We start from the raw sequence: 26619 nt of genomic DNA on the forward strand, positions 1-26619 counted from the left end.
GTTTGAGAACTACTGACATAGAAACATAGGGTTTTTCAGAAAACTGTGTGACTGAGCTTGCCACCATTGGTGCACGCTGGGCAAGACCGAAGCTGTAGAGGCTATCATTTGTTTTGGGCGGAAGTTGTGGGATTTTGGCGGAAGTACAGCTCAAGGAAATTATGTTGATGCTTTACAAATCACTTTACTTGAATGAAACAAGTGTTGTGATTGGTCGGAATAATACGGTATCCGGGTGAAATACATTTGTCGGATGTTCCGGACAGACACTTCCACCGATAGCGTCTCTGCCTTCGGTTGTAACCAGGCTTTTCTCTTCGCAGATGAGTACGCCTGAGACCGAGGCTACCAGTGGGAAGTGAGGATGCATGGTGTTGACTGTTCGCCGCTTCCTTCACCTCCCAATGTATGAATACATGAACCATTGTAAAGCGGGCTACTCCTGAAAAGTTTAGAAGCCAATCGTAGCCAATGAGGGTGGATTATGAGAAATCAAACAAACCCGTCTTGATCACATGACTATGGAGAGCATGTGTACCGATTTGCGTGCAATTTGGATAAAATCTGAAGGAGTAATATTAGAAAATGTGTTTTACATATGTCGGCCTCCTGGTGGCGCTATAAAGAGCAGATGTGAAAAATTCCAGGCAAAGGTTTTTCCTTGGCCTCTAGGGAGTTGACATACAAAGTTATCCACAGATCCGTGCAGTTAGAGGTAAAAACACTTTTCGGCCAGTTATAGCGCCACCATGAGGCTGAGTTGAAAATGTTCATGTGGCATTTCTTCCTCTGCCTAGTGGGAATGTGCGTGCACAATTTCACAGAAATCACACGATGTGTTCATGATTTGCAGCATTTTCTTTGAAACTGAGCACTCCTGCGAACTTTGGAAGCCAATCTTAGCCAATCAGGATGGCGTCTGAGAAATCTGAAAGACCCGTTTCGTTGAATGGCTCTAGAGAGACTGTGTACCAATTTGCGTGATGTTTGGACAAAATCTGTAGGTGTACTGTCCAAAAACTTGTTTTGCACAAAGCGGCCTCCTGGTGGCGCTATAACAGGCCGTTCTGGAAATTTTGGAGCATCCAGGGAGTGTGTGTGCAAAATGTGGCATCGACCGGGTTAACGGTGCCAGAGATTAGCTGTTCACAGACGGAAGGACACACAAGCGGACACACACACGGACACACGGACGGACGGACGGACGGAGTGCAAAACATACTCTCTCCCCATGCCTTCAGCCTGGTGGAGACAAATACTCTCTCCCCATGCCTTCGGCCTGGTGGAGACAATAAAACAAATGAAATACATGTACTATGTGAAAAATATGCAGAACATTGTTTAACACATGTAATGAAAATGAAAGGTACAATGTACTCCAGACAAGATAGACACCAAACTCATGACATACAGAAGGAGAGCAGAGCTCTCCCAGGGCACTGCTGCTAAGAGGCTGCTGAGAGGTTTAGTGATAAGCACAGAAGATAGGAAGATTCACCCGGACCCCTGGGGTGTTTATGACCGCATCCCCACAAAGGGCCCTGTTTTTACAGGCTTTCTAAAACAGCTCTGTTTCACTATACAGATATTAGCCTCAGGTTCTGCCTGTCTCAACAGCCATTTGTAAACAGCCACGTCTTAAGGACAAACAAACCCCCGGTCGCATAATGTGGTCAACTAATCTCACAGTCCTTCAAGTTCATACTATTATATGCCTGTAAGTAACGGATATTTTCGCTATTCTTGCATGACACGGTTGTGCGAGTAGAAAACAGCGATTGATGTTTTTAAGCTGTGGTGTAAACAAGTAACTAATATAATGTACACAAGTAGGCCTACTGTACTTACCGTAAGTATACAATGTTGACATATCTTTTACTTTACTTGAGTACTTCTACTTCTTCTCCACTGAATCTCGGGCAAATATTGTAGGCTTACTACTTTCGGCTTTGAGGCACAAATATTTACCCTATGCTTTGATGACACTACATTGCCCAGAGTTCCGTTCGCCTGGAGGTCAACACACACATGACACTTTTAGCTGCACAGCTCCTCCACGCCACGGTGCTGCATATCATATTTCTGGCTGGGCTGTTTGATTTTACCTCATTCTAGTAGATCGTAACACACATACTTACACCGTAATAGTATAGTTATTTGGATCCAGCTTGTGTTTGTAACGCTGTGGAGGTTAACGTTACGTTTGTAAAAGGACACACAAATGGAGAGTTTCCTTACAAGCTGCCAGGATTTACTGAAGGTAAATAAATTGATCTTTATTGGATTATTTTACATATGAATGTTAATTATTGTTAAGAGAGGCTCGTGGAGAAGGATGTAGACTGTATTTATGTCCGTTCATTTTGGTATGTCCAGTCCAGCTGACCGCAGTGGGGCTGTGTGTTTACCAAGCCATGTCACAATACGCGTGTGTGTGTGAGACTGACTGACTGTGTTTGTTTGTTTGTGTGTGTGTGTGTGTGTGTGTGTGTGTGTGTGTGTGTGTGTGTGTGTGTGTGGTGCGGCGTGCGTGTTGCGTAATATTGCCTGGTCATGCAGAATGTGCAGTGTATTGGTTTCATATAGTGGACCTCAGCCCCTGTCAACACTGTATGTATGGCATGATAGCAGCTTTACATTCTTATTAGCTCTGGGGGCAGAATCATAGAAGCATTAGCGCTATGGACCAGAGCTACATTCTTATTAGAATAAAGCTGTATGACACTGACCGTAGCATAGCATATGGATATGGACCGTACAAGAGGGAAAACAGGCCTCAGATATACACCTAGAGTAGATATAGACTATAGATAGATTGATTTAGCTACTTGAGTAATAGCAGTAATAGCAACTTATAATAAATATGTACATGTATACAGTTACAGTACCCAATGTTAGCCCTGGATCAAGACTTATCATAGATGCATATTTGATCAAGTCTGACTTGATAAAATACACCTAGATAGGCCTATAGGAGGTCTTTGCTATGTTTCACCAGTTTCAATTGAAACAGGCCTTCACCCTCAGGGAGGCCTCTGAGCTCCGACTGGATTGCCAGGCGTCAGTCAACCCCCTGCCACCCTTGTCTGTCTGTCTCTCTTTCTCTCTCTCTTTAGGATTTAGAAGACATTCGTACAATCGGCCCCATGTCTTGATGGGTTAATGTCTTCAGATATGCAGACTTTGGAACAGGCATATTATGGATCCAGGTTATCTTGACCTGGTCTTGGTTTACACAGAGACACACCGCAACATCACTTTGTGTAATTGTGTGTACTCACTCTGTGTTGTGCGTGTGTGCGTGTGTGTGTGTGTGTGTGTGTGTGTGTGTGTGTGTGTGTGTGTGTGTGTGTGTGTGTGTGTGTGTGTGTGTGTGTGTGTGTGTGTGTGTGCAAGCCTGGAAAACACTCACAGTATCCAATAACTCACCAGTATATGAGCTGCTGGGCCTGGCTTTTAGTGAGAATCAAATGCACCAGTGAGTTCATATTAGAACATTAGAGAGTGTGTGTTTAAAATTCACCAGTATTACCAACCAAGTACAATCGGGTATCCCGACATCCGTACTCCACTCTGTATAAACCATCATGATTCTGAACAACACCTAGAATCCATTGCACAATGAACACATAACAATTGGATGCAGTGCATACAAAAATTTGTATATTGCTCGCCATGACTGTATTGTTGACCTAGTGTCTGATACAGTTAAAAAATGTATGCCATCCAGTGCAGCAATGTATAAACATTCAAGAGTGTTACCAGATTTTTTTAGTTGTGCATGTGATGTCTTTGCTAGCATCCCAAATACACTTGATGTTGTTTTTGTTGACACCGGTTACAAGGAGGTCCTGATTCTGGAGGTGGGCTGTGTCTTTGATTTGTATGTACATGTCATGGACCAGGCATTTCAAGATAAACATTCTAAGTACCACTACCAACCATTACTTAGAATCATAACACACCTTGGGTACCGATGTAGATTCTGTAAATATGATATTTGGAAGCCTGGGCATGTACATAAACTGACCACGAGTGGCTTAACAATATCTGGCATGACAAAGAGCAAAGCCAAACAACTTGCCAAACACTGCTCTGTTTTGATATGTTTTATCATTTTAACTTATTTACTACTTATTAAAGGTACTTTTTCTTTTTCCCCCCTATTTGCTGCCACAAATATAATCCGTCAAAACATTCAAAACAAAACACTAAACAGTACTTTCTGACGGCTAAAAAGACAAAATACCACGCTGGATTAACCTATAAAAACCGGGAAAGCAGTGGCATTTTAGTGTTGCCTATTCAAAAATACAAGCTTCTATTTATGAACCTTTGTGGAATATGTTGAAAGTGTTCAGAAGGCAAGTGTAGAATCGACCTTAATGAATGCAAGTTGAAGGTGTGATGATCATCTGTGTGTCCTATTCAAATCTGCTCTAGAGTCAATCAAACATCTAAATTCAGTGAATGAACTGTGTGGGAAACTTTTTTAAGCAGCTTCATTGGTTCTGTGAACAGCTTCACAGAACCAATTCAAAAAGACTTCAGGGCATTCTTGCAAATTATTATGACTGTGTGTACAGTGTTAGTATAGGATTTGATTGGTTTTCAAAGCAGTGGGCGACAGGCGTAGGTTTGTTAGCGCTGGTTTTCTCCACCGTCGAGCCTGTCAATTGAATTTAGATTTGACCAGATGCATTCAGTACTAGTAGGAGTACATCTCTGTTTGTCTGGTTAGTGCTTATGCGATACTGTGGGGAAATGAACAGGAGCATCTCCTGGAACCATGGGACTACATTTATCCACACAGCATATTATTGGTCAAATTGGATAAATCTGGAAACTTATCATCTGCATTAGCAAAATAGTTTATATGCCATGGAAACGGGCATATGGAAAGGCTAAAATGTAATTTAGATAGCATGTTATGTACACAGAATAGATGCCAGAATAATTTGTAGAACTGGAACATATAATGTGTATTGTTCTACAGATTATATATATTTTTTATATTATACTGTTTAGACTGATGATAGGTTCTTGGTTCACCTGCTATGATCCTAGATTACTATTTCTATGCATTTGATGTATTGCCTCATGTTTACCTTGCTTACTGTAAGTAGTTTTGGATTAAGAGCTAAATGCCTCATTTGTAAATTGTATATATTTTCAATGCAACCTATTGCATTTTTTTATCTGGTCTGGTCTGAGTGACTTTTGAATATTAATTAAAGTTAAAAAAAAAAGTATAATAATTGAAAAACATGGGTGAATGGAAACAAAAAATATTGTAACGGGTGTACACTAAAGAATATTAAGACCCACTCTTCTATATCAATACTGTAGAACCAGGCCCCCAGAGCGGCTGGCCAACGTTGAAGCTGCTAGGACGCTATACGAGTAGAACTGTATAGTGTGACTTTGATGATTTTGGACACAGCAGATGTTTGAGGTTGTACAACCTGCTATGTGCTCCCCAGGGGAACGGAGACGGCAGTCAAAGGTTCCATGTCGTTCTCGGGAATGAGGCATGTGATCTGGACTCCATGGTCTCTGCTCTGGCCTACGCCTTCTTCCTGTTTAAGGTAAGACTCTAAAGCGACTCTAAAGCCAATCGCATCACAGCAAAGGTAACCATTGTCTAGTCAGTCATAATCTCGCAATCACCTCATTTAGGGCTGTTCTTCATCTGATTCTTCAATATACATGTTTGAATGCCATGAAAAGCAAATACTTTCATTGGATCTTTAAACAGTGCTTTATTATGTTACTCACAAATCAGATTCAAGTATATAAGTGCATTATCCAATATGGAGTTACATTGTTGACGAAGTTTAGGGAAAACCTTTAAGGTCCCTGCACGCTGCTGTGTTTTTCTGAAGGAAAAGAAAACGTGTCCAGTCTGCAAGGACCTTTACTCTATTTTTCTCTCTCACTCTCTTCTTCTACACCCTTAACCCTCACCAGACCCAGCCCAGTGATAAGCCCTTCCCCCTGCCCATGTTGAACCTGGTCCAGTCAGACTTGGTGCTGCGCAGTGACAGCATGTTCCTGTTGAGACAGTGTGGTCTGGACCCGGACCTGCTGCCGTTCAGGGAACAGCTGGACCTCCGGCGCCTGCACCGCCTTGGCCTGCTGCAGCTGACCCTGGTGGACCACAACGTCCTGCCCAGGTAACGCACTGGCACACTGACCACCAGCTAACTGACGCACTGACACACTCACCACTTGCCCACCAGGTAACTGACACACTGAACAGACTGACCACTGGGATCCGGGACTGGTTCTTTTGAGGAACCGGTTCCTGCATTGAGGAGCCGAAACGGCAGAACCCGGGTTCCCCCGAACCATTCCCAGATTTGTTTCCCTGCGCTGTAAAAGTCTGTAGTCCTCCTTCATTTGCGCCTGTTAGCTGTGGCGATCTTGTATATCACGTCTTTCCAGTGGTTGGCACAGGCAGTAGAGTATGGCAAGCCGTTTTAACATTTAATAGCTAGACTGGATGTGTATTCCAGATATCTGTAATTTAGTTCTTCCTAGTCAAAACTAACGTTTCAGATATCTACAATGACATTCCTCCTATCCAAAACTGTAATTTAAGATATCCACAATGACATTCTTCCTATCCAGAATTGCCATTTCAGATATCCATAACGCCATTATTCCTAGGAGAAATGGCATCACTTTTATGACAAGCCATTTTAACTTTTAATCGAACCACCCTCCTATCTGTAATATATGTTTTAGATATCCAAAACCACATTTCTCCTAGTCAAAACTGCATTCTCACTAGTAATAATTGTAATTAAAGATATCCATAGTAACATTCTTACTAGTAGAAATTGTATTTCAAGATATCTATAATTCAGTTCTTCCTAGTAACAATTAACGTTTTGGATATCTACAATGACATTCCTCCTATCAACAACTGTCATTTCAGATATCCATAACCTCATTCTTCCTAGGAGGAATGACGTCACGTTTCCCATTCATGTGTATGGGGCTTTTAGTTTCAGATATCTGTAACTGCATTCTGGATATCTAGAATCAACATTCTGGATATCTACAATTTAATTCTTACTAGGAGAAACTACTATTTCGGATATCTACAATGCAATTCTTACTAGGAGAAACTACCATTTCAGATATCCAAAATTACATTTGTACTAGTCATAATATGAATTGTGGATATCCATGATTAGATTTCTACTAGTCACAATGCATTTTTGGATATACAAAATGTAATTATGGATGTCTGGAATGTTTTATTTTAATTTTGGATATCTGAAATGGTAGTTCCTCCTAGTAAGAATTGCATTGTAGATATATTAAATGGTAGTTTCTCCTAGTAAGAATTGTATTGTAGATATCTGAAATGGTAGTTTCTCATAGTAAGAATTCAATTGTTGATATCCATAATGTGGATTTTAGATATCCAGAATGCAATTATGGATATCTGAAACTAAAAGCCCAATACACATGAATGGAAAAAGTGATGTCATTTCTCCTAGGAAGAATGAGGTTATGGATATCTGAAATGGCAATTCTGGATAGGAAGAAGTCATTGTGGATATCTTAAATTACAGTTTTGGATAGGAGGAATGCCATTGTGGATATCTGAAACGTTAGTTTTGACTAGGAAGATCTGAATTACAGATATCTGGAATACATATCCAGTCTAGCTATTAAATGTTAAAACGGCTTGCATGTGTATTAGTTTCAGATATCTATAACTGCATTCTGGTTATCTAAAATCCACATTATGGATATCTACAATGAATGCTTACTAGGATAAACTACCATTTCAGATATCTACAATACAATTCATACTAGGAGAAACTACCATTTAATATATCTACAATGCAATTCTTACTAGGAGAAACTGCCATTTCAGATATCCAAAATTAAAAAAACATTCCAGACATCCATAACTATATTTTGTATATCCAAAAATACATTGTGACTAGTAGAAATCTAATTATGGATATCCACAATTCATATTATGACTAGTACAAATGTAATTTTGGATATCTGAAATGGTAGTTTCTCCTAGTAAGAATTGCATTGTAGATATCCGAAATAGTAGTTTCTCCTAGTAAGAATTAAATTGTAGATATCCAGAATGCAGTTACAGATATCTGAAACTAAAAGCCCCATACACATGCATGGGAAACGTGACGTCATTCCTCCTAGGAAGAATGAGGTTATGGATATCTGAAATGACAGTTGTTGATAGGAGGAATGTCATTGTAGATATCCAAAACGTTAATTGTTACTAGGAAGAACTGAATTATAGATATCTTGAAATACAATTTCTACTAGTAAGAATGTTACTATGGCTATCTTTAATTACAATTATTACTAGTGAGAATGCAGTTTTGACTAGGAGAAATGTGGTTTTGGATATCTAAAACATATATTACAGACAGGAGAGTGGTTCGATTAAAAGTTAAAACGGCTTGCCATAGTAGAGTGCAGCTGTGCAGCAGCATTTGCTTCGGCCAGGTCATCTCCAGCACATTGTGGAGCGTAGCTACATCTCATGATGTGTTCCATGGTTTGGGGTTTTCCACATTTGGTTTGGCCAGGATGTAGTGGGGTCAGCAACCGTAAATGTCAAAACAGCCATTATGGACCAAAAACATTAATACAATATCTGTCTGGAGTCGCAAACATATTTGAGCCTTATAACGAAGACAACACAGGCTAAGTGTATATTAGCATATCAAAATTACCAAATATAATTTCATTAAATATGATAACTTCTCGCAGCAGTTCAAACATGTGATGCATATTACAGACACTTTGTGTGTTTTATAGTTTTGTTCTTTTTATCCACAACTGTCCAAACAGAATGGTGTAATGTTAGCTATCTCTTTTATTAGGGTTTACAGAAATATAATTGACAGTGTTTGGGAGAGGGAAGTTATCTTTCTTTTTTTCAAAACTTTTTTTCACCATCTGCCATATGCTGTACTTTTCGATAACAGTGAGACAGAGGCAAGGAAAGGTTGACATAGAGCAGGGGAAAGAAACACCGCCAACTGCCAGCAGTGAAACCGGGGATGAAGAAGGCATTTTATTTAGCGTCCATGTGGTACGTGCCCTAACGGTTCAGCTTTCAGATCACCCCAGGTCTGATCTTTATTGTCTCCACCAGGCCGAAGGCATGGGGAGAGAGTATGTTTTGCACTCCGTCCGTCCGTCCCTCCGTGTGTGTGTGTGTGTGTGTGTGTGTGTCCGTCCGTCCGTCCGTCCTTCCGTCAGTGAACAGCTAATCTCCGGCACCGTTAACCCGGTCGATGCCACATTTTGCACACACACTCCCTGGATGCCAACGATGAACCTCTGCCCCAAGATTTCCAGAACGGCCTGTTATAGCGCCACCAGGAGGCCGCTTTGTGCAAAACAAGTTTTTGGACAGTACACCTACAGATTTTGTCCAAACATCACGCAAATTGGTACACAGTCTCTCTAGAGCCATTCAACGAAACGGGTCTTTCAGATTTCTCAGACTCCATCCTGATTGGCTAAGATTGGCTTCCAAAGTTCGCAGGAGTGCTCAGTTTCAAACAAAATGCTGAAAAATCATGAACACATCGTGTGATTTCCGTGAAATTGTGCACGCACATTCCCACTAGGCCGAGGAGGAAATGAACATTTTCAACTTAGCCTCATGGTGGCGCTATAACTGGCCGAAAAGTGTTTTTACCTCTAACTGCACAGCTCTGTGGATAACTTTGTATGCCAACTCCCTAGAGGCCAAGGAAAAACCTTTGCCTGGAATTTTTCACATCTGCTCTTTATAGCGCCACCAGGAGGCCGACATATGTAAAACACATTTTCTAATATTACTCCTTCAGATTTTATCCAAATTCCACGCAAATCGGTACACATGCTCTCCATAGTCATGTGATCAAGACGGGTTTGTTTGATTTCTCATAATCCACCCTCATTGGCTACAATTTGCTTCTAAACTTTTCAGGAGTAGCCCGCTTTGTACCCGTTTTGTACAAATCCCCACAACTACTCAACGCATCGTCCGATTGTGGTGAAACTGTGCATGCATATTCCCACTAGGCTTTGGAAGAAATGCCACTTGACAGTTTTCAAATCAGCCTCATGGTGCCGCTACAACAGGCCATGCCGCGTGACACACACACACACACACACACACACAGTCACACACACACACACACACACACACACACACACGTTTATATTGCTCCTAAACATTTTGCCAAACATCACACACACACTCCTATCCTCCTGGTGGAGACATGTGCCCAGAAGGGCACTTTTTCTAGTTGTATATTGTATAGAGACTCATATGGGCCGGGGCAGGGGAGTGTTGAACAGGAGGAGTAAGATGGAGGCCCTATGTCCTCCCGTTGGGGGCTCCTCCTCACTGGCAGGTGAGCCACTTGCATACAACAGCAGTGGCAACACAGAATGAGTAGGGAGGGATTCATTGGCTAAACTGAGAGGTTGTAGGGGTAAAAATACTTGAATTGGCTACTGTAAGTAAATAAATAATATAATGTTATAATACTGTAAATAAAATAAAATAAATTCACTTGAGCTGAAAATAACCATACAACAACACAACATAATGTGTCTGATTCCTGTATTGTTTATTTTTTTCCTGCTTTAAGTTAAATAGGGTGATTTCATTGCAAACGATAATATGGTGATATCATATGGTTCATGGGCTTTGTATCACATTGTTAGTTGCCTGGTGTTTCCACCCGTTTATCAATTGCTGTGAAGCCAGACTTAAGTAATACTTTGTTTATGCATGGGGGTAGCGGTGTGTGTATGTCTGTGTCTGTCTGTCTGTCTGTCGACTTGTCAGAAATGTAAACAGCACGTGGTACACAAAAAAGTCCTGTGGAATACCAATGTATTCAATTCATCAACAGCATACAAATTTAACACAAATGCATATAAAAATCATGACTCATCAACAAATACAAAACACTAGCCTATACAACGGAGATAAAGGAAAAACGACACCTCCTTTCTTAGGAGAATTTGCATTTACCTCCCCTAATTGTAGTCTCCTGATACATTTTCTCAGGCCAATTTCGAAATAATCTTTTAATGGTCTGTCTGTGTGCATTCATGTCACCCAATTCATTACTGTTGGGCCAAAACCTCATGTCTCCATATTTCATCATTCTCGTAACAACTTGTAAATCCATTGGAAAACTACCCCTTGCCCCCCATTTTCTGAAAACAAATGGATTTGGGATATACAAGATTTCCAAAGGGCATGCATTTAGACAACATGCACATTTGGGTGGATGTTGTCAACTTTACTCTGTCCACATCTGAGGTGAATGCAGTGGTGGATTAACCCTTCGTGGGTGGTGGTGGTGGGGGGGCCTTCGCTTCACCGGCGCATTTCGCCGTTTTAGCGCTCCTTCAGCTGTCTTTTGCTTCTAATTTCCGCCGCTTGCAGTGGTAGTTGTCTCCACCAGGCCGAAGGCATGGGGAGAGAGTACGTTTTTTACTCCATCCGTGTGTGTGTCCGTGTGTGTGTGAGTCTGTCCGTCTGCCCGTCTGTTACCAGCTAATCTCCTGCACCGTTAACCCGGTCGATGCCAAATTTTACACACACTCCCTGGATGTCAACGATGAACCTCTGCCCCAAATCTTCCAGAACGGCCTGTTATAGCGCCACCAGGAGGCCAACTTTTGAAAAACTTTTTTTTATATAGTATTACTCCTCCAGATTCTGTCCAAACTCCCGCAAATCTATCTCTATAGTCATGTGTTCATTAAGCCAGATCTGTCCGATATTTCATATTCCATCCTAATTGGCTAACATTTGCTTTCAAAGTTTGCAGGATTGGCCCGTTTTGAACAAAAAGCCTCAAATCATGAACGCAGCGTGTAATTTACGTGAAATCTTTCACAGACTTTCCTACTAGGCTGAGGAATATATATCCCACCCTTTTCACATTGGCCTGTTATAGCGCCACCAACAGGTAGATCTTTGCAAAACACTTTTTTTTTGGAACAAAATGCCTCAAATCATCCAATTGCCATCCAAGGCGTAAGAAGAAATGGCACCCTTTTCACATTGACCTATTATAGCGCCACCAGGAGGCCACAACCTGACCTGCCCTGGTGGAGACCTGTGCCCCGAGGGGCACTTTATCTAGTTCTTTCACTTTCTTCCCACCATTTGGTCCCCCCCACCCCCAAGGTTGGTGCCCAGTTTGCTGACAACTTTTCAAACTGCCGTCCCCCATTTTGCGTATGTCATTATAGGCAAAAATGTTTTTAGTTTTTTTTTCCTCGAGTCTAACACTTCCAAAAATAGGTTGGAATGTATTGATGTCTGGGGAGTCGAGTAAGAGCGCATGCCATCTAAATAAGGCTATAGTCCTTCCTGCAGCTGGCCGCCCGTTTGAGTCCGACCCGAAGCGCTTTTGCTGCATGTCATCCTCCTTTTCTCTCTACTGCCTTGTGCCTCATCTGCCTGAAATAAAGCACATAAAATGCACATACATCCTAAAAAAACGTAATGTATTGATGTTTGTACCCATAGAAAACTAGGTGTGTGCATCTCGCAAGTCGATCTGGTGTTTGTGTAGCAAAGTCAGTCCTTCTCAAACTTTTAAATTTCAAGTTCCCCTGTAACACCCCGTGACTTGTACACACACACAGAGTTACTGACCTGCTCCCTTCTCCCCACTTTAACATAACACTGCCATAAGTGTTTGGTATGTGAATGTGGGAAGTGAGGACGCTGGCGTCGACTGTTCGCCGCTTCACCTCCCAATGTATGAATGAATGAACCATTGTAAGCGCTTTGAGTAGGCACGTAGTGCATAGAAAAGAGCTAAAAAAATAGCTATATAAAAATTCTTATTATATAAGTAATTGTTAATTTCATTTTAATGTACAGCTTACTGTTTGATAGTACTATTGTATAGACTAATGCTCAGTTCTTTGTTGACCTGTGATCCTAGTTTACTGAGGCACTACACTGTCTCTCTGTTCTCATTTGAATATTTGCTACTACCACCAAGATCTGCACATCTATGTGTTTACCTTGCTTATTGTAAGTCACTCTGAATATGAGCGTCTGCTAAAAGCTAAATGCCTAAATTGTAATTGTAAGTCATGCATGTCAACTCCTCCCTGATCCATCATTACAATTCCCAGCAAACAGTCGCAGTGTTTCACATCACCCTGCTCTGGAGAGCCTAAACATTTGAACCCTATTTTGGGCATGTCATTATAGGAGATTTAGACACACCCTGGCACACATGTACGCACACGTCACACACACACACACACACACACACACACACACACACACACACACACACACACACACACACACACACGTGGCCATCCTCTTGCAGAGCCAAGCCATTAAAAAACAAACTCATGTGAAATTGAGAGCAAAAGTCAAATGGAAATACTTTGCTCATACATTCACTGAACATTTACTGAAAATGGGCACAAGCTCACCATGTATCGCAAAGCATTTGTAGTTTGGCAATTTTTGCCAAAGAGGTTTGGTGTTGAGGGTAGAAAAAGCAAAACGAATATGGAGAGTTTAAGTGGTTTAACTGCTGTCTGGTAAAACCAACAATGACCTTGAGTCAGTTCCTGTGTTCTGTTGCAGCTGTAGTCAGTCTCATGTATTTTGGTGACACCTAGTGGTTTCTTTAATTAGTCCATAACCTCAAGGCGGCTACATGCTCCCATTTTAGGTGATTACCTAAAAGTGGAGTATGCGTCGCCGTCCACTTAGTCTTCTCATGTGAACTTTAACCACAAAAACCCCAGAGTCCCTATTTTGGGCATAAGTGAAAACTCTACAAAATAGCCTAGGCCTATATGCCTAATTTCTACACCTTCAATTCTGTTCTCAACTTTTATGGGCTGGAATTACAGTCTCTCTGTAAGAGATAGTCTGGTGTGAGAGACTATACTGTTAAGTCAGAGCTTCTATTGCAGTTGTTCTCAACGTGAGGACTGGGGACCCCCCACACGTCCTTAACTGGGTTCCGTGTCGAGATGGAGGCTTGTAGAAGTTTGTTTGTTTGTGTGCAGTTCTGATAGTGACCTTGAGGGGGCAGTAGTAGAGGTCATCGACCACCACCTGCTGGAGAGAGACCCCTCCCCCTCCTGCCCGGTTACCGTGGAGACAGTGGGCTCCTGCGCCACGTTGGTAACGGAGCGCATCATCCAGAAGGCTGCGGACATCCTGGACCAGCAGCTAGCGTTACTACTGTATGGTAAGCCTTTACTGTACTGGTCTCTACTGTAGACCAGCAGCTAGCGTTACTACTGTATGGTAAGCCTTTACTGTACTGGTCTCTACTGTAGACCAGCAGCTAGCATTACTACTGTATGGTAAGACTTTACTGGTCTCTACTATAGACCAGCAGCTAGCGTTACTACTGTATGGTAAGACTTTACTGGTCTCTACTATAGACCAGCAGCTAGCGTTACTACTGTATGGTAAGACTTTACTGGTCTCTACTATAGACCAGCAGCTAGCGTTACTACTGTATGGTAAGACTTTACTGGTCTCTACTATAGACCAGCAGCTAGCGTTACTACTGTATGGTAAGACTTTACTGGTCTCTACTATAGACCAGCAGCTAGCGTTACTACTGTATGGTAAGACTTTACTGGTAGCTACTGGTCTCTACTGTAGACCAGCAGCTAGCGTTACTACTGTATGGTAAGCCTTTACTGTACTGGTCTCTACTGTAGACCAGCAGCTAGCGTTACTACTGTATGGTAAGACTTTACTGGTCTCTACTATAGACCAGCAGCTAGCGTTACTACTGTATGGTAAGACTTTACTGGTCTCTACTATAGACCAGCAGCTAGCGTTACTACTGTATGGTAAGACTTTACTGGTCTCTACTATAGACCAGCAGCTAGCGTTACTACTGTATGGTAAGACTTTACTGGTCTCTACTATAGACCAGCAGCTAGCGTTACTACTGTATGGTAAGACTTTACTGGTCTCTACTATAGACCAGCAGCTAGCGTTACTACTGTATGGTAAGACTTTACTGGTCTCTACTATAGACCAGCAGCTAGCGTTACTACTGTATGGTAAGACTTTACTGGTAGCTACTGGTCTCTACTGTAGACCAGCAGCTAGCGTTACTACTGTATGGTAAGCCTTTACTGTACTGGTCTCTACTGTAGACCAGCAGCTAGCGTTACTACTGTATGGTAAGACTTTACTGGTCTCTACTATAGACCAGCAGCTAGCGTTACTACTGTATGGTAAGACTTTACTGGTCTCTACTATAGACCAGCAGCTAGCGTTACTACTGTATGGTAAGACTTTACTGGTCTCTACTATAGACCAGCAGCTAGCGTTACTACTGTATGGTAAGACTTTACTGGTCTCTACTATAGACCAGCAGCTAGCGTTACTACTGTATGGTAAGACTTTACTGGTAGCTACTGGTCTCTACTGTAGACCAGCAGCTAGCGTTACTACTGTATGGTAAGCCTTTACTGTACTGGTCTCTACTGTAGACCAGCAGCTAGCGTTACTACTGTATGGTAAGACTTTACTGGTCTCTACTATAGACCAGCAGCTAGCGTTACTACTGTATGGTAAGACTTTACTGGTAGCTACTGGTCTCTACTGTAGACCAGCAGCTAGCGTTACTACTGTGTGGTAAGACTTTACTGTACTCATCTCTACTGTAGACCAGCAGCTAGCATTACTACTGTATGGTAAGACTTTACTGTACTGGTCTCTACTATAGACCAGCAGCTAGCGTTACTACTGTATGGTAAGACTTTACTGTACTGGTCTCTACTGTAGACCAGCAGCTAGCGTTACTACTGTATGGTAAGACTTTACTGTACTGGTCTCTACTATAGACCAGCAGCTAGCGTTACTACTGTATGGTAAGACTTTACTGGTATCTACTGGTCTCTATAGACCAGCAGCTAGCGTTACTACTGTATGGTAAGACTTTACTGGTAGCTACTGGTCTGAGTGGTCTCTACTATAGACCAGCAGCTAGCGTTACTGCTGTAGACTTTACTGTAAACTGGTCTCTACTATAGACCAGCAGCTAGCGTTACTACTGTATGGTAAGACTTTACTGGTCTCTATAGACCAGCAGCTTCGATCAAAGGTTGATCAATACCCGAAAATGGTATTGATCCCAGGCTACTACTGTATGGAAAGACAATAAGACAGTAGCGGTATTCTGCTTCGGCGTTCTGAGAAAACGGCGAGGTTCAATTCATTGTCTATGGCGAGGAGTGACCGCCGTTTCCATTCGCTGCGGCAGGAGGCGGAGCCAGGAAAAAGTGGTGCAAAGTTGAGGTTGCCTGGAATTCAACTGATTCACTCCGTTCCGCAGATTTTTTTTTTTTTAAATTACTTTTACTTCACTTCTCAGTCTGGCCGTCTCCAGAATTCCAACGTACAGTAGGCACGTCATTGCTGATTGGATAGTGCTCAATGAATCACAATAAGAAGGGAAGTGGCTTGTATTTTACCTCTGAAGGCTTTGATCTGCCCCGCCCACAGACTATTACATTGGAAGGCCAATCTGAATAGACTATTACGTGGGCAGACCAATCTGAATCATTATGTCCTTGGGATATTTGTTTTGGAGTCTGGGCCACGTTCACAAACGTGCTCCATTAATTGGGAGGCTTGCAAAAGACAAATGTGAAAAGGTTTGCTAAATACTGTTCTGTCTCAGCTATCATGGGCAGTCTGTCTATATATGTCATATATCCTTGAGTAGCTAGGAGGGGGGGAAATCATCTGTATATCTCTGCCGTCTGGAAGAAACCACCTAACTCCAAAATGTTCATTTTTCAGGAGTGGTGTTAGGAGGTTTTACTTTAGACTGAAGCACTTTTGTTACAATATTGTACAAAGACATAAAGGGTGTTCAATAGCATTGATTTATGGAAGAAAACAAAATCATAAACCTCAAAAAGGGGGTTAGGAACCTTTCTTCCGGACAGAAACGTGTGTTAAGCATGAGCAGCACTTGTATCTGGTTTGACTGTAGTGTAACCTTTGTGTGTGTGTGCGTGTGTTTGCGTGTGTCAGGTACCATAGTGTTAGACTGTGTCAACATGGCTCCAGAAGCAGGGAAGGTGACCCCTAAAGACAGTCAGAAAGCTGCCCTGCTGGAGGCGCGCTTCCCCAGCCTGCCACCGAGAGGCGCTCTCTTCCAGTCCCTCCAGAATGCCAAGTTTGACGTCTCAGGTAAACTGGCTGTGTTGATTAACCATATGGACCCTAGCGCTATTTTGTGTTTTACATTACACAGATATTGATCAGGCTTCTGTGGCCCGGGCACAAATCAACTTAAACTCCACTTATATCAAAACACAAGGCGTTCTTTCATGAATTCCCCCGAGGAAATGGCTTGCTATGTTTAACCATCTTGTGAAACAGTAAATAAGTAGTCCTGTTGAGACCATTATCTGTCACATGGAGCTCGGCGGAAAGTCCATGCTGTTTCTAGCGTTTTAATAGACAATCTAATTGCCATCCCCTCAGGTGACAAGTTGTTGTTTATTTCTGGGCTGTTTACTAATTTGCACCACTCAGTGAGAACTGAGGCTTACTGTCCTGGATGGCATTATTTGTGAATTCTATCCACAAGACGTGATTGTGATTAGCAAAATTATATTGACTGGTTAACTCAAACGTTTTAATTTCAAAGGCCCCCATAACTCTTGAGAGTGTACTCATATGGAACCAATTTGGTTCCTTTTCTACTGTCTACCCTGTAAGGGTCCATTTGGAACCCCCTCAAGGAACCCTGAGGGTTCCTGGACCCCACTTTGAGAACCACTGGTATAGAGTCATGTACAACTAAGTATACCTAGGGTTTTAGTGGCTAAGGACATCGTCTCTGTCGGGTGGAAACCCCATACATATCCAAACTGTTAATTTTCAGGATTGAAATTCAACAATAGCAAAAGTAGCAGATCTACAAGCTCAAAATGTGTTTTTTTGTAAATGAATACTTAATTTACAAAAAGCTCAAAGTTAAAACACTTAGATAAGAGGTTTCTTCCCGACAGCATCAACATGTTACACACAAACATCCGCAACATATAAGGAGCCCAGCATGTTGTGTTGTGTCATGTACGGTGCTGTGTGTGTCACAGGTTTGAGCACCCGGCAGATGTTGCGGAAGGACATGAAGGCAGTGGCAGAAGGAGACTTGAACCTGGCAATTTCAGTTATATACATGACCCTGGAGGTAAGAACTTCATACAGTATTATACATATTTTATATAGTTGTAGTCAGGCAAAAACCTCTCAAAAAAATTAGAATCTCGATATATAACTAGTTTTTTCATAAATTAATGTCCTACTTGATCATACTCAGGGGTGCACACTATTAGTTTGGGCTAGTACTCAAAGGAGCACCTGCCCATGTAGTTTGGTGCGCACAGCGTATCCTGCCACAATGTTATGCTGCATTCACACGGGCAGATGCAACAGATGCAAAGCTACACTAGTACACCTATAGTCACAGACAGTGTAGTCGTTAAGCAGCAGGAGGATCCTACTAGAAGTAGCTGTCCGTTTATCACTAGCACAACCACGAACGTCCAATGAATTACTCACCTAATGCTGCCTGCAGGTTCCATGTTTAATTCCAGCGTGTGTAACCTACATTGTTTAAGTGACAGATAATTTTCATATTGTAAATATGGTCGCTAACGTGGTTTAGCGACTAGCACTTTGACAGCTAAGCTCACTGATAACTTTCCCTTTCCGTTGTCATCTAGCTTGTTTACAACTGAAACGCACTTCCTGTCCTCTGACTTCCTCATCTTGTAATGATTAGTCAACACTAGTTTTATTTCTAAGTCTACTTACAGGACGTTAACATCTCATTTGAGTGCCTTTTGAGTGACGCATACGCACTGGCGCACCGCTTGTGTGCACCCCTGATCATACTAGACACTAGACGGTACTAGAGCATCACAAAAAAGCATCAAAAGCAGCAGATCCACAATCTCGAAACGTAGCGTGAAGCAATGCGTTTAGAGATCTGCTTTTGTTTTTCATTTCCATTACAATTCTGAAAAGTAACGGTTCAGGACATGCAGTATGAGGTTTCCACCTGACAGAGACAATATTGTATGTCGCTGACGATTAAAAACCTTGTATGCAAAACTGTTACTTGGCAAGGAATGGGGGGGGAGAAATGATCAAATGCAACATTATTTTGTCACAAGCTCTTGTTAATACTTTTGATGAAATGTTCAACCTGGTGTCTCTATTTACTGAGGCGACTCAGTAAACGAAACAAAAATAGCTGAAATAGCCAATCTGCAAGCTCACAACGCGTCACAGGGGTGCCGGTGGCTCAGGGGTAGAGTGGCCAGATGGTAACCGCAAGGTTGCCAGTTCGAACCGTTTGAAATTCTTTAATCTTTTAATGAAAGTTCCAAAATGGGATTGACAAGTTGCTTGTAGAAAGCCTGAGACTGTTTGGTCATAATGGATCATGCAGGAGTTGACATGGCAGAGGTGATGACTTTAGATTGGGTTTAGAATAGATTTGTCACAGTAGCAGTTTACTTGTAAGGGCCTACCATTGGATCATTGGTGCCAGGGAACTTCAAAAGGGATACAACTTCTTTGAAAATAGCCGAACTACAATGTCACAACATGCCTCATCGCAATGCGTCGTGAGCTTAAAGCTGGGCTATTTTCAAATAGCCTATGTATGAAATACGGTTAAATTGGTTAAACAGATTTTGTGCTTTACTGGGGACCCCCTGGAAGCCCTTCAGGAACCCCCCGGACCACACTAGGAGAACCACTGCAGCAAGACATTAACCACTTAAACTCCAAATAATTTGTTGTACTGTACATCAAATAGCAGAAACAGCCGATCTACTACATCTTACTTATTGCATGGGCTACTTTTGCTTATTGTTTGTATATGTTTGCCGAATGTTCACACTAGGCTTAACCTGCTGAGTCAGCATTGTCATGTCACACCCTGCTGTCCTATCGGAGCTCTACGTCACACAAAGACTCATGTTTGACGGGTGTGACACCCAACCATGGAATGTTCCACTAATGGATGACCCAAACCTGTTTTGCTGGATTTCTGTTAACTTTATAATTAGAACATTTTAAACAACGTAATGAAAACACTGATGGTCTAGAATACATTTATCCTAATCACAAAGCTGGCAATTAAGGAAACCCCAGGGGTTTATACAACAAATGATCATGTTCAACTTCAATATTCAGGTCTTTTATACGTCAGACAGTGAAATTATTGTGCAACATTGTGGATAGAAATGGTAAGAGAAGGGAATTTCAATGCCTTCAAACAGCTACAGTATTTCACAACTTTTTGTTTAGGCAAATGAACAAATAGCAGCCAGAGGAAGAGTTATAATACTCGAAACGTGTCGCTGAGTAGTCTGTAAGGTTTTGAGCCAATAGTTTGTTCATTTGCCTAAACAATAAGATGTTTGAAGGCATTACAAGTTACAACTATTTATGACATCATACATTGGTCTCCCTCCTGTAATTGTTTTTTGTGGTGCAACTTTGTAGTAACTTAAAAAAACTAAATAAGATTCAAAAACCTTTTCTGCACCTCAGTGTAGTGTACCTGCACCTGTAGGGCAGTAGGTTAAGGTGGTAATTGAGTGGGTGTGTGATGTCCTAGCTGTTCTATTGAAGTTACAATGTGTGCAAAGGCCTGGTAGTTAGTTATGTGAGGTTGGGCATGAGGAGACCAATAGGCTATATGCACACGCACATCAGCCATTTTAGACGGAACTCTTCCTACTTCTTGGCCCTTCCCTACTAACTTCACAGGTGTTACCGATTATACTAATTTAGGCTCTGTTCCATTTAGTGTACAGTGGTTCTCAGACTTTAATTTCAACAACCCCCATAACTCTGAGAGTGTACAAATGGGACCAAATGGACCCTTACATTTGTACATTCTCAGAGTTATCGGTATTTGCCCCCTCAGCTGTACATAAATAAAGGTTATATGATGAAAGACGCCGACGCATGCAATAAGATAAATGCATAATCTGACTCTTGATTATTAATTATAAGGAGGCGGGATAGTTGTAGCCTACCTGACGTATAATGCCAGCTAGCCTACCAGCTATCGTGAATAGCTATGTTCATGATCGGCTCCTCTTCGCCGTTATTAACAAAACCTTCAGAGGGAACAGTTTTGGACATATGAGGTTTCCATCCGACAGAGACGATACAATAATGGAGGGCTGTGGTTGTACTGGGCAGAGGACCAGGTGTGAATGACAGTGTGATTACAAAAAACTACCCCCCCCTCCCTCCCATGCTCAGGAGTTTCTCCAAAGAGCAGATCTGGATCAGGATCTGAGCTCCTTCTGTCATAAACATGGCTACGATGTGCTGATAGCCATGACCATCGCCTTCAACAACCAGCAGCAACCATTCAGACAACTGGCTGTGTACAGCCACAGTGCCCTATACAGAGAGGAGGTAAGAAATGCTCACACAACTACACCGTAGGGTATTTATCCCATTAAAACGGGGAAAGCATCTGTCATTTTAGATTTTATTGCCTTTGTGCCATGCTATGAGCTTGTCGATCTGCTTTTAACTTAAAGCACTCATCTTGGATCATATTGTTCACTGAAGTGTGAAACGTGGACTGACTAAGTAATCAAATGGTGTGGGAAATCAGGCTTTTTCTCATTTTTAAATCAGGCTTGATTGCCACGGCAATCAATTTACTATTTTAATCAACTTAAGCTCATTAGGTCCACTGGCAGAGCCTGACCAGAGCCTTTCCTGGCGGTTCTGGACAACCGTGTATCCGACCGACGAGGCCGGGCACTGCACTCGGTGTGGTAGTGTAGAATGCGTGTTTCGAATTTGAAGTCGGTGGGGCGAACCGTTCTCGAGTTACGTGGAGTACACACGTACGTACTTAGCTCTTCCTTGGACCTACCTGTGGAATATACCATGGACAAGGGACTTGACCTTTTTCTTTGCTCTACCTCATGGACCTACTTTTGTGGATTATACCCGTGTCGGTCCACTTTGTACATTACAAGTGCAAGTATATTTTGATACCAATACATTTGTACTTTTACTCAAGTAAATGTTGAATTCCGGACTTTTACTTGTAACAGAGTATGTCTACGTTGCAGTATTGATACGTTTTTACTTAAAGGTATATTCAGTGATTTCACTTAATTCAAATATCACTTTTTTTTTTTTAAGGAGTTCCTCCCTGTCCCCAGTTAACCCCTGGGGGTTAGGGCTGTCGCGGTTACATAATTTAAACCGCGGTGCGATCAAGTGGCTCAGAAGCTCGATATGTGATACTGTGTGATATAGTTCTCAAGCCCCCTTTTAAAATGAATAAAATGGCAGAGACAGTGTTTACATGACACAGCTTAACACAACTCTTCTTTACATACAAACTCACGGAGCAACTATATCAGCCTAATAACAAGCAGCAAACAGAACAGTAACGATATTCCCCGCTGCACTGAAAACTCTCGGATGGTGTACTTATAGCACAAATAGCCTACACATGTTGCATGCGATTTTAGAAAGCAGAAGGAATCTAGCCTGGTTTTCACGCCACCAGACGAGGATCATCATTGGTAATTAATTCCTTCTGTAGATAGCGAGTGAGTTTGGTTTCTGCTCGAACTCTCTTGGGCACAATCAGCGCAGGAGCATCGCTCATTGATCTCAGCAGAGGTCTCTAACCAAGAGTCCTTTGGCTGGATGTGGCAGTGCCACTGGCATTGTTGGCTCCGCGTTCGCTGTGTTCGCGACGGCCGCTGGAGGGTGTCCATCGGCCCACTGTCAGTGATCCTGCGGTTTATTGCGCCTGTGCAGTTTTTCTGCCCCCTTGCGGTTTCAACTTGTAATAGCGCGATATGCGATAATTACGACCTTTTAGGTTTCATTTTTGGCTAGGTGGCCCAGCCTTCATCCAATCAGGATAGAGAGGGGCCTTCCGCCAATCATGATCGAGCGGGGGGCGGGCCTTGGCGTGTGTGCTGTTGGCCTGTCATGTCCCCCCCCCCCACTGTAGTGCGTGCATGTGCACATCTTGTTACTGGGGCGGACCGGGGGGGTTTTCCAAATCACCCAAATCACTGAATGCTCCTTTAAGTAAAGATTGTGAGTACTTGAGTCCACCATTGATCACCTCTGTGCTGCTCTCAGGTCAGCCAGGCTCTGGAGGACGGCCGGCCCAGCCTCAGCCTGCGTCCAATGAGCAGTCCCTATCCCCGCGTCAACGCCTATCACCAGGGCAACGCGCTGGCCTCGCGCAAGAAGCTCCTCCCCATTGTTAAGGACTTCCTCAGGGGGCGGGAGGTGGGTGGAGCCTGTCTCCAGGGAGACGAGGAGGACACTCAGTTCCCGCCCACCCCCATGAACAGTCTGGTGGAAGGCTGCCCGTTGGACGCTGGCCTGCCCCTCGCCATGAACGCCCTGCAGGAAAAGTTCAGCAAGATGGCCGACACGCGCTGACCTGCACGTCTGTCGTCCGGACGGTCTCAACACCACCAGTGCGACTCTGATTCACGCCGTTTTACAATCAGTACAACTGTTGTTAAGACTATTAGAGACTTTTATAAACCATTTTTAAGCTGGAGAGGTAAATGATGCTGTTATTTACATGCACGCACGCACGCACGCACGCACGCACGCACGCACACACACACACATACAAACCAAACAGTGGTGGAAGAAGTACTCTGATTTTTACTCAAGTAAAAGGAGCAATATTACAAGATAAAAATACTCTGTTACAAGTAAAATACCTATATTCAAAAGTTTACTTGAGTCATCTTTGTAGAAAATATCTATCTACAATATCAGAGCTTGTAGAACGGCTACTTTTGAGTAGATTACGTATAAACTTAAGTTTTGTATTTCTAAATCTACGTTTTCAAATGATTGTAGTGTTGTACGAGTATGAAAAAATGGACATACTCAGTTAAAGTTTGAATTACAGTATGTGAGTAAATGTACTTAGTTACTTTCCATCACTCACTCACACACACTGCAGACGCGCGCACACACACACACACAGAGGTTGTTTGGTTTTGAGGTTCATGTGCCAGCTTACCTCTATATTGAAGCTACAATCTGTACGTTTTTACCTCCTCTGCCAACAGTCTGAGGTGATTGCAACAACAAAGATGGTGGTCCATCTAGTGTCCAATCCAAATAACTTTATTTACAGTACAGTTTAGTGTCAATATGTCTCAATGGAAGAGTACGGAGACCACCTCCAACCAACTGGAGATGGTCTAGTTCTGTTTGTATTGTGCCATACAGATTGGTTAAATACTAATGTTTAATTCATTAAAATAAGTTCCGGATTGTAGCTTTAAAAGTGTGTCTTTATGTAACTACTGTATGTACTGTATGTAGGATTTCTATGACATCAGCAGATGGGTTCATAATATGACTGTAGTGTTTAATAATAAGCAGACCCGACTGTAAATCAGTGATTCTCAAGCTGTGGGGCTGGGGCCCACTGCTGGGCCGTGAGGACATTGCAAGTGGGCCCCCAAATAATTGGTAAAACACTGAGATTTGGATGATAATATAACATTAATATAAAGCAAATATTTATTTATATTAACATGTCATGATATTTCTTAATTAAAAAAATTGTTTTCATTGTGATATCGATACAGATCCAAGCCAGAACAGAATGGATTGATCATTCAAATAAAACAGTGTAGTGGTCAGATGGATGGGTGGAAAAAAAGGTTGAGAACCGCTGCCCTTACGTGTTGGTTTGGTTGATGTTAGTTTTGGTCCCGACAAACATGAACCAACATCATTAGCTGTAGAAGATAGTAGCTGTTAAGGTAGCAGATGTCAGTGGCATGTTGTTAGTGGGTTTTAACTTTTAAGTCTATTTCTCCCATTTGGCATCAATCTTCACCAAAGCTGATAGTGATATAAAAGTGATATAGAGTTAATTTCAGCTGAAATGCCATTCTGTATAAAGCAACCTGGAATGTGTGCTTTATTTATTTTATTTTTTTAAGACCTGAGGTCGATTCTATACAAATGCCTTCAGTAGTTCTCACACTTTCAAGGTTTTTCAATAATAGTGATGTTCTGTGAGCTTACATCGGCTATTTTTGAACGGCCTGTTAACCCTGTTTAATGGGTTAATCAATGGATTGAAGTTTGAATGGATCTCAATCCATTCAAAGTGATTGAGAGTCAGTGTTCGAGTGGCTACAGGGGTGAAGTCCCTGTCTGTCCATGCAAAACTAAGGTTTGGTAACCTCCCTGGTGGTGCACCCAGCTTGGCTGGGTGTCCATAGTATGCAACTATGCACCAGTGCCTCCTCTTACAGGTGGCTGACAGGATGCCCGTCATTGGGGGATGCTGTCCTGTGAAGAGTAGAGTGTTCCTACACTACACACACAGTGCTTCCCAAAACGGTTTGATTTGTAAGACAGCCATAACTCAGAGAAGATACACATGTTCTACGGGTCCATTTGGTTCCATGTAGGGATGTCCCAATCGCGGATGCTCCAGATCCGATTCCGATCATTTGATTTTGAGTATCTGCCGATACCGATTTTTCCCGATCCTATATTTATATTTTTGTAGAACACTTATGCCATATCACAATAGAAAAATATCCAGTCTAATATCATGACATGGATATAATATTGATACAAGGATGTCAGGATGATTCCTGTGTCGGATCACGTTTTTTATAATTTGAAAATAACGTGATCGGCACCGATTTCCGATCACGTGATCGGATCGGGACAACCCTACAGGTAGTTCCATGTGTATCCTCTCCGAGTTACAGACCTGTAAGGGTCCATTTAGATTACTAGGGCCAATGACCCCCATAACTCCGAGTGTACCGTTTCGGTTTTACGCTCTCAGAGTTACAGACCTGGCTGGGGACCTCCTGGAACCCCCTCAAGGACCTCTGGGTGGTCCCGAGGCCCCACTTTGAGAGCCACTGTTGTATTTGATGCAGGACAATCATTACAAAGTGAACCTATGTAACTGTATACATGTATTGAATCGACAGGCAAACAGACTATGATTCTCAATACAAATATTAAAATCAACTTTATTTGTAGTTGTGTGACTGTTGTTTTTTAGCCACTGTTTCAATTGACCTTTAAAAGCTGTGAAAGTGGGGATCTCCCTCAGTGTGAGAGGGAGCTCATTCCAGTATTGACAACCTTTTATGGACAGTACATTTTGACTGAAGGTAGACTTTCTGCCATGGACCTCACAGTCACCCCTGGATGTAGACCTGGGGCTCCATTTTCGTCACCGCTAAACCCCTTATCCCTAAACTTCTTTGCCTTTTTTTACTATTTTGAAAAACATTTTTGAATAGTTCAACTAGCCAATCTACATTGACACGTTGTGAGCTTGTAGACTGGCCATTTTAACTATTCAAAAATGTTTTGCAAAATAGTAAAAAGAGGCAAAGAAGTTTAGGGATAAGGGGTTTAGCGGTGACGAAAATGGAGCCCCTGGTGTCATACCCACTGTCTCTCTTTTTATGTATAAATTCCTTGAGAGGAGGAGGAGCTAAATTATTTAG

The 26619-nt window shown here is 42.2% G+C and overlaps 1 protein-coding gene across 1 annotated transcript; it reads left to right on the forward strand.

Moving 5' to 3' along the window:
* The first annotated feature begins 1993 nt into the window (after nt 1-1993).
* Nucleotides 1994-25067, forward strand: prune (prune exopolyphosphatase). Its single transcript, XM_079504306.1, has 8 exons — nt 1994-2260; nt 5484-5588; nt 5971-6176; nt 14083-14267; nt 17090-17248; nt 18163-18257; nt 21359-21517; nt 23228-25067. Exons 1-8 carry the CDS (start codon nt 2222-2224, stop codon nt 23534-23536), a joined length of 1257 nt encoding a protein of 418 aa, XP_079360432.1. The 5' UTR covers nt 1994-2221; the 3' UTR covers nt 23537-25067.
* The last annotated feature ends 1552 nt before the right edge of the window (nt 25068-26619 follow it).

The sequence above is a fragment of the Electrona antarctica genome (assembly GCF_951216825.1).
Source record: "Electrona antarctica genome assembly, chromosome: 6".
NCBI classification, from domain to species: Eukaryota; Metazoa; Chordata; class Actinopteri; order Myctophiformes; family Myctophidae; genus Electrona; species Electrona antarctica.